Source organism: Boleophthalmus pectinirostris, unplaced genomic scaffold (assembly GCF_026225935.1).
Source record: "Boleophthalmus pectinirostris isolate CB_2022bp ecotype Guang Dong unplaced genomic scaffold, ASM2622593v1 HiC_scaffold_9, whole genome shotgun sequence".
NCBI classification, from domain to species: domain Eukaryota; kingdom Metazoa; phylum Chordata; class Actinopteri; order Gobiiformes; family Gobiidae; genus Boleophthalmus; species Boleophthalmus pectinirostris.
Window position 1 is genome coordinate 3,106,914 of NW_026571541.1, and position 13,968 is coordinate 3,120,881.

Sequence of the window (13,968 nt, forward strand, 5' to 3'; positions counted from 1 at the left end):
GTGGGGTTAGTGTTGTTACTGTCATGACCTTGTCATTAATAGGCTAATGAGTTATTAAGTCCGTTTTCCTTGTTTTATTATGTTTTATTGGGCCTATTTTCAACCTTCATATAAAACATTGCAACCTATTGTGAAATAAGCAGTTCACATTAATGATGGAAATTCCACCAACAACACCCTCTAGTGTCTACAGTTTACTGAAAGGCTCCTCCGGCACTCCTCACTCAAGTTCTTCAGTGAGATCAAGTCCTTTAGAGGGCCCTGTAATGATGGACAGTAAAGGAGCCACATTCACAGCTCAGCCTTCACACCAGAGCTCCTCTTTCTGTGCTTCTCAGAATACTCCTGATCTTCCGTAACTCAAGCAGAGATGGGTGTCCATCATGGTCAGGGCAGCAGGACAAAGCGCTCAGCGTCCTCCAGGAGGTAGAGATTGGACAGGTGTTCTTCTGTTCGCCGAGTCTCTAACAGCACGAGCCTGTGAGCAGAGGAACATTCATTCCACTCCATGTCAACATTTCTACACCAGATGCCCTTCCTGACATGGAATGCATGAGGTTTTGGTGTGGCAGTACCTGTCAGAGGGCAGTAAGCAATAGGTCTTCTTGTAGTCTGTGATCTCTTGAAGCAGCTCACCAGGGTCCAATCCTCTCCTCTGCCAACCGTGGTCCCACACCGCCAGCAAAGACTCCCCCAAATGCACTGCACACAGATGTTTAGGTCAGCACCCAGTGGGTGAGCCTGCATAGTCTGTATGTTTATATATCTGTACACCATGTGCTCACCCACTGACTTCACTTCTGTAGAGAGGCCACTCTGACTCTTCAACTCCCCCTCCAGGCCAACAATATAAACTGACTCTGAGAAGAGGAGTATAGTCACTTGGGACAGAATGCACAAACATAATCCAGACCTGAGCAGGAGGAGCTAAAGGAAACACACTGTCTCTCCTTGCATGTTGATCACCATAGTCAATAGAATAGAACAGCAAAGGGACTCACTGTCGAGGAGCACGAGCAGCATGCTGCTGTCCATTTGCTTCACCTGCACCACATCAGGAGACGGCTTCTCTGTGACAGACACCACTATTAGCATGGACTTAAGCATGAAATGCTAAAGCTACAGAGCATAAAGACATTTGTAAATGTGCAAGCTTGTTTTTGTTTAAGTTCAGTCTCAGGTCTGCCACTGCATGCTCCATTGTGAGGGCCCGTCTTGTCCAACTCCAGTTCAGAAGTATCTCTAGAGGTCATATTCATGAAGACAGCAGGAGCAGGTTTTAGGGCCACCGTCTGTCAGCTCTCTCAATGTGCACCAAGTCTTCTACACTCTCTCAAAATGTCTTGGAAAAATGTTTTTTAAATCATAATTGGAATTCACTGAAAATGAAATCTAAAGGAACTCTACATACTGGAGTCTTTATTGCATATTTTTTCTATGGACTGTGGTGTGAATTTCTATTCAAGTGAATACACTTGCATTTTATAGTACTCAAGGTAAACTTGTCTTCAGAGTCTCTCAAAATAAATGAAATGAATGAATAAATAAATAAATAAACTAGAAAAGCACTCAGAGAGCGCAGACCTCCGCCAAGGACTACCCCCATTTTTTATATAAATTGCGATAAAATCCGTCTTCTGGATCAGATCTGGATCAGCCTTTGGAATATGAAAGAGGATCCCATTGTCCATCCCTGAGTCAAATTTCATGGGGTTTGGTCAATAATTAACCGAGATATTGAGAAACAAAATTTTTGGCCCCATTTACCACAATGTTAACTAAAATTTCAAAGTGATCCAGAATCCAGGAATTCTTCCGGATCACCCCCAAAATGAAATCAGTTCTTCCTTTTCACATTTCCAACAAATCCTGAAAATTTCATCAAAATCGGTCCATAACTTTTTGAGTTATGTTGCTAACAGACAAACAAACAAACAAACAAACAGACAAATGCCGGCAAAAACATAACCTCCTTGGCAGAGGTAACAAATAAATAAATCAGCTGATCAAGTATTTTAAAATGATCAGGTTTGTGTAGTATGGTCAGTGTAAAACCTGTAGCATACTGTATATTTTCAGTGGAATGGAAACACTTTTGATAGTGATTTATTTTGATTTGAAAAAATATTAGGCTACAAATAAATGCAAAAAAGTATACATATTCTAGATCATTGGAAAGGGAAGCAATTCTAAGCATAGCCAAACTTGCTGCAGGTACAAAATGTGTACAATATTGATCAAATATAGAAAATAAGTACTGACTTAAATTTTCCTCATAGACACTCCAGCAGCTATTACCCTGCTGGTCAGCAACACCTGTGTGAAGCTTCAGAGCTCTATGTCCAGATATGTTCATGCAAATGATTATTATTATGATTATTATTATTATATTTTTGTTAGGGTAATTGAGCACAAATGCTCCCAAAATAACAATTGCAATAAAGACAAACATTTCTTCAAACATTTCAAATAAAGAGTGAAAGTTTCTACTAAAATTGACAAAAAAGCTTTATTTGAACTCTTTATTTGAATACTCAGATGCAAATAGATAACTGCTCAAAACATGACTACTCGGCTCTCTTCAAGTTTTGTGGTAAAAAAGGGCTGTGGGTGAGTGCCATGAATTAAAATTACAAAATTTGGCAAAAATAATCAAAATTATGCCTAAATATTGTCTCAAAAATATTGTCAAGCTTATCATCGGTTTCTCTGGATTATAAACAATCTGCATTCGCTATGAAAGAAACTCTATTTCCTGATCTCTAAATGAGAGAGAGAGAAAGAGAAAGAGAGTGTAGAGATGGAGAGGCTGTAGTGTTTGTTGTACCCAGGCCGGTGTTGGTGAACCAGGATGTGTTGGAGTTCAGGTTGATGTATTGAACAGAGACTGGCAGAAGAGGGCTGGGCCCCTGGGACACCCCGATGCACACCAGAGGGTACTCCTGCTGAGGCACCACGACCATCTGAAAGACCCTGAGCGGACTGGGCAGCGGAAAGTCAAACGTCTGTGGGCACACAGTGTTACTGCCAGAGCACAGCTTCACCTGTTCACAACTTTTACATTCAAGTGGAGCAAAACAATAAATCAGCTACTAATTTGCTACTAAGCTTTTTATATGATGTTTGAGTAGCATTGTCTACTGTTCCTAGTGCTTTTTTTTTTTTTTTTTTGGCAACTGGTCAAAAACAGTTAAAAACTGAGTATGCACTGTCTTCAGTGGCTACTGCGATTGATTGCAGCATGTGTTTCTGATTATACCTGGGTCAAGGGGCAGAGTTTCAAGTGTGGATACCTGTTAGACCACTGACACCCCAGACCCTGCCTCTCCTCCCCCCTCACACTGCCCGTTAGTGCTCCAGATACTGCCGAGTTTAGCTGATCTTTTTGATATGTGGTCATGGGAGAAGTTTAGATGTTAATTTACACTTAAACGGGGCACAAGGTACATGTTTGGGTGGAGGGTTCGAAACCTTATTTTCTCTGGATGTGTTATTATTTTGCCAGGAATATTCCACAGAATGACATAAACTATGTAATCTCAGACTCACATGACTCACATAGGTAATGGATGTGTTCTAGTGCACTTGTCATCACTTGACTGGTTTTCTGTAAGACTCGCATGGTTCATGGCTTGCCACTCTTTAACCATTTTGAAGCCCCTGAGCAGATTTGTCTGCAGATATCTGCTGTGGGTGCTAACCCTGTGAATGCTAGTTCAGCAGACAAAATTGGTGAGTTATATAGGGCCATGTTCCAATAGATGTGGATTTTAATAATGTGTCTTATGAATATATAGACAAAAGTACCATCCATCACCTTCTGCTTATCAGTGGCGAGGTGGCCGTGGTTCAGCAGCTCTACTCTCCTCCCGTGTGACTGAGCTCCTCACCCTATCTCTAAGGGAGAAGCCACTCTGTGGAGGAAACTCATTTCAGCCGCTTGCGTCCAGGGTCTTATCCTTTTGGTCATTATGCAAAGCTCATGCCCATAGATGAGGGTAGGAACAGAGACTAAATGGAGAACTTTGCCTTTCGACTCTTTGCCTTTCGGCACTTTCTTTATCACAACAGTCCGATATAGTGACCACATCACTGCAGATGCTGCACAACTAGACCCTGAAATACTTAAACTCCTCCACTTGAGGTAGGGAAGTAGCACTATTGTAAATACTCTTGAGAAGGATATTTGCTTAGTGGATATTCTGTGATTTGTCCAAGCAATGTAACTGAAGACTAGCCAGGCTGGTGCCACCTAGTGCCTCCCCTCAATTTCATTTCTCTCCAGTGACTAGGTCAGGAATCGGAATACACTAGACAGTTCGCAAAAACCCCGGAAGTGTGAATTCGGCCACCAGACTTTTGTGTGTGTGCGAGAGTGGGGAATTACAGTATTGAAGTACAGCTCACCTTGACGAGCATGAACTTGCTCATGGGCTCGTACCACTGCAGCAGGACCACACTGGTGTCGAGAGCGCAGCACAGGAACACACAGCCGCTCTGCAGGCTCCCTGTGCACACAGCAATAAAACAGAATACCTACTTTAAAAATTTTACTTTTCAGGGTACTACTATGATTACATTTTATTAAAATAACAGTACTCTTGAGTAAAAGTGTTACTCTTTCCACTGTGACTAAGTGTACAGGTGACAAAAGCTTTATGTTGAACAATATGAAATGATTTGAACATTTATTTTTCTTGCAGCTCCTTCAGATATGATTTGTATAATAATTTGTCTAATTTTTGTGACTGTCCTTTGTAAAAGAATGTACTTGATTTAATGATTGGTCCTTTAAATTACATTAACTTCAAATTATAAATAAGATGTTACTCTTTAAGTTACTTTTACTTGTAGGTTTTGGTTAGGTATAAAATAATCCAAGATCTTATCTGAAATGCTATGACCACATGACCTCTCGCTGCTCAGCCCTACCCTCCTAGAACACCGTGCGGCAGAGAGACAGAATCTAATTGAACTTTAACACCTTGTTTAGATGGATATAGCCTTTTAAAACTAACAAAAGGTAACATGGTGATTTAAATGTCATGTATTAGCAAATAAGCAATTGTAACCCCCGCTTTTATGATTATGTACAATTTTATTTCAGTTCTTGGGGTCAAAATAACTCAGCTGTGTACTCAGCTGTGTAACTCAGTACTATGTGCATCTACTTAAAAAGCATTTTATTGTCTGATAATCAGATAAAAAGTTGTGAAAATTGCTCATCGAATTATTGAGTGAATTATTAGGATGCTCCGAATGCATTTGGTAAAAGAGGATTAACTTTGAGTAAGAGAATTTAAGCAGTTTATCCTCCACGTACATCTGTCAGTTTAACATTGACTCATAGGAGCTTACACTCACACAACACGATCATCTTCCTTTGGCATACCATTGGCATATCATTATCTAAATAGCGGCATATTGCTGTCTAACTGGTGCCTACTGGCCTTCATAGTCTTACCACTTGCTTTGTAAAGCTCCTCCTTTGGAAGCACAGTGAAGGGTCTTGAACACTCAAAGATCATACTATCTTCACTTTTGAAATCACCTATCAACCACCTGAATTTTTGTCTATGACAAAGTAGATTTTTTTCAGGTATAGCCCTAAGCACAATGTATTTTGATTTTGCAGGGGGCGCTATCAGGCTTTTTTTTTTTTTGAGTTTTTTTTTTTTTTTTTTGAGTTTTTTTAGTTTTTTGATGTGGAGTATTTGTGAATTCCTATTTTGGCATTCTTGAATGTTGTGCAAAATTTTTGTTTTTGAGTTTTCGTCAGTGACAAGTCACCGAACTGTGCTTGGGGGGAGGATATTAATAAGAAGAAAAAATAGAACAATAACAATATAGGCACATATTGGCAAATATATATGTCATTGGAATGTGCTCGCGTCCAGTAACGCACCTGTGGGCTCCATTCTCTTTGATTACTCACATGCCCAATGCATGTTTTTAGAGTTTACGAGACAGGCAATGCCAGTCTGTGCAATTGGAAGCCATGAGTGTCACTACTGAGTGGCATTGAGTGTTTGATAAGGGCAGGGCGCACTTGACATCGTGCACATTTTGGGGTGAACAATAACAATTAGGACGCTGTCGCGGCCATGGGTGATGCCACCGTGCCATGTCAGCGGGCACCAGTCACTAACATGAGTGACAGTGTGTGTTTGGGGAGAGCGCTTCACGCTCTGTAGACGCTCGGGCCTAATTAGGCCACATAAATGATTACTAAGGCAGGAAATTTTAGAGGGTTTTATTTCACAGTTAGTGAACTGTGATCACAGGCTGGTGTGAAAACCTAGGTAGAACTGACCTATTTTAGTGGTCATAAAAGTTTGTGGTGTAATATGCAGCTGTGCGCTATTCAGACTAGCTGTAGATGCTGTAGTAGAGCAGTGCAGAAAAAGGGTTCATGAGTTTAGGGAAGAGCCTAGGAAAGTATCGGACTCTAAAACAAACTGTAGAACTCCAGAGTCAGCGGAGAAGCATTAAGATTGTGTTCTAAAATTAAAATAAAATAAAATCAGGATGTACATCTGGATGCAGTAGTAGCAGTTTATGTGTAATTGTGTTAAAGTGTAATTTTTCTGCTTTGCAAACATGGGCACTGCTCAGTCCAAAGACAGGTTTGATGAGATGAAATACCTTGATATGCACAACAGGGCACTCAGAGAGATAAGAATGTGAGCACTCCAGACTCTGTGGGTTATACTGTCTCCCCAGACAATAATAGTGCAGTTGATAGAATTGAATGTGAATTGAACTTTTCTCCCCTCGAATGCCAGCTGGCATTGTAGAGCGTGAGAGTGGCTGGAATTTTGTATTCCGGTTTACTGCTATGATGTGTGAGGAGACACACAGTCTCTGGCCATATCAAGGCACATTTAACTTTGATTTAATGGAAGTCACACAAACGTATGTGAATGAGCTGAAGCTAGATAGGCACTATGTCACAAAATATTTACACAACAGCCAAGAAAAGGAGCTTGGTGCTAAACAAAAGCTAAAGTTACATACACAGAACAAGACCACGATAGATAAGAGGGCAAAGGTGAAATGTTTTGGATGTGGGCAATATGGGCATTACAAAAGGGTGTGTCCTAATAGACAGCCAAAATCAAATTGGCATGCCATCACATATTCACAAAAAAATTTACCCTGCTTGCCCACCACAGAGGAAGCACAAGACTAGGGAGGCTGTGAGGGGACAGGATCAGATAACAACCAATCATTTTCCATCCAGATCAAGAAGTTGCAATTCACAATGACATTATGAATGAAGCCATTAAAAACCAAATTTCTAAATCACCTGCTGTAGACCCTGTTATACCAGTTGAAATTAATTAAATAAGGGTTAATGTTTTAGTTGATAATGGGGCTACTCTATCAGCAGTCAACAATGAGAATGTGTGCAGTCCAACAAATGAGTATGTAGCTACAGTGGGAGTTGCAGGAGTACCAATGAACCAGTGTCAGACACCTTGGATGTTTTTGTTGCCAACAAAGATGTTCAGCATGACTTATTGTGTAAGTAACATGCTAGTATTCAATGCACTCCAGATGATGAGGTAATCCAGGCTGCACAACTGATACCATCAAGTACAAATGTACATTTGTGCTGGATTTTGCAAAATTTTAATTTAATCATTCTCTTTTCTAATTCCAAAATTCAAACACTGGCTAAAACCTTTCCAGCAAGTGCGGACTTGATGTCTGCTACTAGACCGGTTTCATCAACTTTCTGTACTAGAGCTGTAAACCCGTTGGATGAGTATGTACACAGAGCACAGAACATGCTAAACTCACAACAGTGACTGGAAGGTGAGGGTGTGCAATGCATTTAAGGTTAACAGAAACACAAAATGCCTTCATGCAAGCTCAGAAGATATACCATTTGTTGTGATGGCCTTGACACCAGGAAGTGATTTGGGACACATCAGAGACATGGCTAAACAATGTCACTCTGTTTCACAATTAGAAACTTCACTGCAACCAGCACAGAATCTTGGTAATGACTGCTATCAGCTAAAACTTGAACAACCTATTAACAGAATATCTGCCATTTTCACTAAACAGAATACACCTTTCAAAATTTAATTTGGTCCTTGCTCAGAACTTTCTGAAGTGCCCCCCACATTGTGAGCAAAACTAAAAATCACGTGGGCACCTCCTTATAGAGTGACTCTCAAGGCCAGTGCTCAGTTGCCTAGAATAAGGCAATATAGGCTTTCTCCAAGAGCTGTCAAAGGCATAGAAGGTGTTATAGAATCACTTTTAGAGCAAGTTGTGCTTGTCAAAATGTTCAGCCCATGTAATACACCTATTCTGCCTCTAGAGAAGGCCGGTCGACCTGATGATTGGCATTTTGTTCAAGATTTAACAGCAATCAATGATATTGTCACTCCAGCTGCACCAGCTGTTACGGATGTCAATTCAGTCCTAGTTTCTTTACCATTTAAATCTAGCCACTACACAATCATTGATCTATGTTTGGCCATTTTCTCAATTCTGTTGCACCCAGACATTGCATTTATTTTGAAGGAGGCCCAACAAAGCAGGACTAGAACCCCTCGAGGTTACTGTGAGAGTACTGCACTGTATGCAACAGCAGTTAAGCATGATTTTGATGACCTGGCCTCCCAGGGGGGTCCACACTTCTGCAGTATGCTGACAATCTGTTGATAGCCTCATTGTCAGAGGAGGCTTGTCGAGTTGACTCTGTTGCACTCATGAAACACTTGGCAGAGCGTGGGGACAGAGCATCATCGGCCAAACTACAATTTTATCAACCACAGATAAAATATTTAGGACATTTACTCAATAAAGGTCACAGACTTTTGTCACCAGACAGAGTGAAACCATTGCTCAATATGGATCCAACAAAGACAAAGAAAGACTTGTTATCATTTTTGGGTATGGCTAACTGGCTGACTATGCTCTGCTCAGCCACTTTACAAGCTCCACCAAAGAATGTTGTATAAACAAATTAATGGTGTAAAGCACTTGAGGATATTAAACATGCTCTCTTCTCTGCTGCAGCGATTGGTCTGCTAGAGTATATGCAGCCATTCCACCTCCCCGTCAGTGAGAGCGAAGGCTTTGCCTCAGAGGTCCTAATTAATTAATTAATTAATTAATCATTGCATTTATATAGCGCCTTTCTAGTTGCCCAAAGCGCTTTACTGCTCATTGTTCGTTCACTCCACACTTGGTGGTGATAAGCTACTATTGGAGCCACACCTGCCCTGGGGCAGACTGACGGAAGCAAGGCTTCCAATCTGGGCCCTTCTGACCACCATCATCACTCACGCACACTCCACTTTCATACTTGCCTACGGACACAATGACAGTTTTTGCCACTGGCACCCCACTGTGGCACCTGATTTTTCCAGTGGTCTCTCATCCAAGTACTAACCAGGCCCAGCCCTGCTTAGCTTCTGAGATCTGATCAGCCTTTGACAAGCTGGTATGGCCACTTAAAAGGTCATCATTAAGCTTAAACGCTCACCTCCCCTTAACCCCGCCACTCTTTTACCAGTTTCAGCAACTGATGATGAACATAATTTTGTAGGAGTAATTGAAAAATGTGAAGCTCACACTAATGGTACTGAGCCTGACGCACGTGGAAATACGCTAACTGAAAATACAGCTAAACAAGCAACAAGCAGCCATTTTCTCTTCCCTCACTGTAATCCAGTGTACCAGCGTACAGCCGCCCGAACCATTTGCTTTGCCTTCCATTAATGATGTTGTGTATTTACAAAACGGTGCTGATAAAAAGGAGAAAAGGATTTGGATATGGAGTGCCTGTAAAAGTGATGAGGAGTTGGGCTTGTGGCCCAGTCCAGACAGCCGGCCTGTCTGTCCTCCGTATATTGGTTTGTGTAGCTCACGGACCTTTACATGCAGGAAAATCTGCAATTTCACAGAACATCTTAGCACAATGGCTTGCACCAGGACAATCAAAAATGCCACAGGATCTTGTACAGAGATGCATGATTTGCCTTCTAAACAAGAAAGGCATGACACAACCATCTTCCTATGCCAAGAGGACCATTCACAAGCCTGCAGATAGACTTCACACACATACCACCCTGTCAGGGATTCAAATACTTGTTAGTAATCACTGACGCTTTTTCTAAATGGGTGGAAGCGTTTTCAGTACGCAAGGAGGATGCAGTGACAGTGCTAAAGTGTCTCATGAAAGAAGTTATCCCCCGGTTTGGAGTGCCACAATACATTAATAGTGACAGAGGACCAGCCTTTGGCTCAAAAGTAACTCGGCCTTTGTCAAAGGTTTTGGGTTTTGAATGGGCTTTGCATGTTCCATGGTACCCACTAAGTTCAACTTATGTTGAGAGAATGACTGTCACAATTTAAGAGCACAATTAAATGGCCAGATGCATTGCCCATTGTGTTTTATTCTATTAGAAGCTCACCCAACAGAACAACAGGGCTGAGTCCACATGAGGTCTTGTTGGGAGACCCATGTCCACTGAGGTAAGTCCTTCACTTTCACCTCATAAAATCACCTTGTTATGGACTGAGGAGTACCTTGCTGACTATGTCAAAGCACTTGTTGATGTAACCAGGAGATTTCATTTACAGGCTCAAAATAGGGTCCTGAGGCCTTCTGAGGAGAAGACATACACTTGTGTACCAGGTTATTTTGTACTAATTAAAACATTGGAGAATTGTTCTCTTCTTCCCAGGTGGAAGGGGCCATACCTGCTGTCACTGACCACACGGACAGCTGTTAAGATGCAGGGGAGGCTAGAATGGATATACACCACGCGATGCCAAAAGGTCCCGGTGCCAGAGAAGGGAGAGGGGGAAAGACAAAACCCTCCTGCTCCTCTGCCAGAGGGCCCAAGCATGAGTGTGCAGTAGAATGGTGATCCTACTACTACTTGCACTCCTCCTACTTGGTGGAGTGGTGTACTGGTCACACACCGACCAGTCCAATTAGTTGGGAAAACATCCAGCTCAACTCCAGGGCCACCACACAGATCCTATCCAAGGTAAATAATGACCTGGCCAATCAAGAACTGGTTTTATTTTTATTTAACTTTTTTTTTTTTTTCACTTTATTATTATTTACTTTAATATTTATTTTACATAATTTTATTTGTTTTAATTTTACTTATTTACTTCATTTAATTATTTACTTAATCTATTAATTTATTTAAATTAAAATTTTAAGTTTTGCTTTTACATTTTAATATTTACTTATTTCACTTTAAGTTTCAGCATTTTGATTTTACTGATTTGGTCTAGTCTCAATTTCATTTTACTCATTGAATATTTTGACTTGTTTATTCAGTAAATTTCAGTTATCGATTTGCTTAAGAAAACTTTAATATTACTTATTTTATCTTGTGTTTTGATGTGTTTTATTTTGTTTTATGTTGAATGTCTGAACAATAAAGGCTTTGTCTGTCTCAATAAAGAGTATTGTGATGTGACAAGCTAAATTAAGAAGCTAAGCTAATGCTACATACCCATTGTCAATAAACCATTACTTGAGGTGTTCTAAGAAGATTGTTTAAAAATGAAGAAAATCGTTTCTTGGGATTATACCTGTTAGGGAACTTGTGGTGTGGGTAGAATAATCCCACAAGATCCGTGACATAAGGGCATGACCCTCGTGACCCTTGAGATAATAGACCCGAATTATTTCTAATGCAATACATTGCAATGGACTTTATTGCTGGCATGCACTGATGCAGTCATCTGTTCAATGAGAAGAACACGGACCTGAACATGGACCTGAGTCTTAGACTTTTACTGTTCCCTGACAGTTGGCTCTTAGGTTTGCGAACTGAGGTTTGGCTCTCAGTGTCCCCTTCTATAGTATCTCTTTAGCAGTTGATACATGTTTTTTTTTTGTTAATGACAGTATTCACACGGATTGGGTGGTTGGTGTAGCTAATGAAGAACATGTCTCGGTGCTTTTGGGGCCCCTGGGAGGGGGTCATTCAAATTCATCATGGGCCACAATGTTGATGTTGTAATGTTGATGTTGATTTTGCTATGGCTATTCAATTATTGCTATTTGTTTATGTGGCTGATTGAGTGTTCCAGTCTGAGTATGCTTCTAAGATAGATATTCATTTCAGTGTTTAGTTGAAACCAGTAGAAAGGGTTTCAAAAGGGAGGAACAGTAAGAGAATTTAAGTAATTTATCCTCCATGTACATTTCTCAGTTTCACCCTGGCTCACCCGAACTATAGTAACAGAATCATCTTCCACCGGCATACCATTGGCATACCTTCAACTGTGGCACATTGCTGTCTAACCGGTATCTACTGGCCTTCATAGTCTCACCACACTCACTTTATAAAGCTCCTCCTGTGGAAACACAGTGAAGGGTCTTGAACACTCAAAGATCATACTATGTTCACTTTTGAATCATACTATGTTGACTTTTCAAGTCCCCCGGGCCTGTATTATTGATGGTAAATAAACTTCTGCTGCTTAAGAAGTCCAGTTGGTCTCTAGCCTTTTACTTCCACCCTTTCTTGGAAAAGCTGAAAACTTCTACAACACTTTGGACCACTGCAAACATTTAAAATTAACAAGTCCTGTTTTTCAAGTGGTCAGTAAAGTAAAGTCTTACCAGCAGAGCATGTCCGGCATCCTTTGGTATCAGGGATTTTAGTGGTCACTGCAAGCTTCCTGAGGATACAAACAGGACAGAAGAGCATGAGAACACTATGAGGACATGGGAAACATTGAGACTATTGTGGGAGACAGAGAATACAATGAGGACACAGGGGGACAGAGGGGGCAGGTTGGGGTAAGTACCTGGGCAGCAGGCGGTGAGTGGGTATGCGCTGGTCTCGGCGTGCCTGCTCGTACAGCTCTTTGAGAGAGTGTGAGTGAAGCTGTGAGGACTTACCTAAAACATGCATGACCAAATGTCACACACTTTATAGTAAATGTGCATTGTTTAAAGGTCCTATGTTAAACATTCACATACGTTAGAAATAAGCCTTTATTATTAGTCTGTGTGCTTCTCCAAAGCTCAAAATGGTCTTCTTCCAAATGATTTTAATGAAGGTGTATGGAGTTTAAAAACATATTGGAGCACTTCCTGTATTATCTTATGACATCACAAGGTGGAACAGAGGGTTTTCTGTTTGAGAGAAGAACTCGGCCTAAATATGCAGGGCTTGTGTTTTAAACGTGTGAATGAAACAAAACACAACTCCAGGTCTGTTTGTGATGAGGAAACAACACTATTACATAAATCAGAAAATAGTGTAATAAATAGAGAAATCATGACAGTTGGCCCACCAAGCATATTGTGTTCTTCTCTCAAAGTGAAGACATCCAGTTCCACCTTGTGATATCATCAAGATGTAATACAGGAAGTGCTCCACTGTGTTTTTAAACTCAATACACCTTCACTAAAATAATAAAAAATGTGCAGCACTGGAGTTGAAAATCTTTCAAATAACAGCTATTGTTTGAACCTTGTTGATAGTTCTTTGTGTCTTGGTGAGTCGGAAGATACTGTAAAATTTCTGTGGCGATCTCAAATGAACAGAAGATAAAATACAAATATTTTTAAAAAGGCAATAACTTAAGTTTTCTTGTCACACCTGTTATTTTACCACATCAGAGCTTGAGGTGGAACAGAGCATTTTGAGCTTTTGGAGATTACTCAAACATGAATAAAATTAAACAAATTGTGAATGAAACAAAACACAATTCCAGGAATTTAGGCACCTGAGTAGCATTTAGTGCTAGGTTTTCCACTTGAGTAGGTTTGTATAAAGCAGAACATGAGCTCCATATGTTACCTGACACGGACATGAGGACGTTGTTGATGTGGTAGACCCAGGTGCACTTCCCTGGATACAGCTGAGAGACAGAGAAGCGGTTAATTCAGAAACTCGACATATGAGCTGGTTTTACACTTGTTTTAGTCCAGCTCCTGCACCATAATTCCATCCTTCCATA

The 13,968-nt window shown here is 40.7% G+C and overlaps 1 protein-coding gene across 1 annotated transcript in view; it reads right to left on the reverse strand.

Moving 5' to 3' along the window:
- Positions 1–59: 59 nt before the first annotated feature.
- The window catches only part of LOC110172735 (mitogen-activated protein kinase kinase kinase kinase 5-like), a 39,445-nt gene continuing 25,536 nt past the window's right edge, over positions 60–13,968 (reverse strand). The window contains exons 23-31 of the mRNA XM_055147827.1: positions 13,809–13,869; positions 12,808–12,901; positions 12,620–12,678; positions 4,408–4,508; positions 2,828–3,005; positions 1,002–1,070; positions 786–860; positions 576–702; positions 60–478 (exon numbers count right to left, since the gene is read on the reverse strand). Of these exons, the coding sequence (XP_055003802.1) occupies positions 388–478; positions 576–702; positions 786–860; positions 1,002–1,070; positions 2,828–3,005; positions 4,408–4,508; positions 12,620–12,678; positions 12,808–12,901; positions 13,809–13,869 (855 nt within the window). The 3' untranslated portion in view covers positions 60–387. The remainder of the gene's footprint in view (positions 479–575; positions 703–785; positions 861–1,001; positions 1,071–2,827; positions 3,006–4,407; positions 4,509–12,619; positions 12,679–12,807; positions 12,902–13,808; positions 13,870–13,968) is intronic.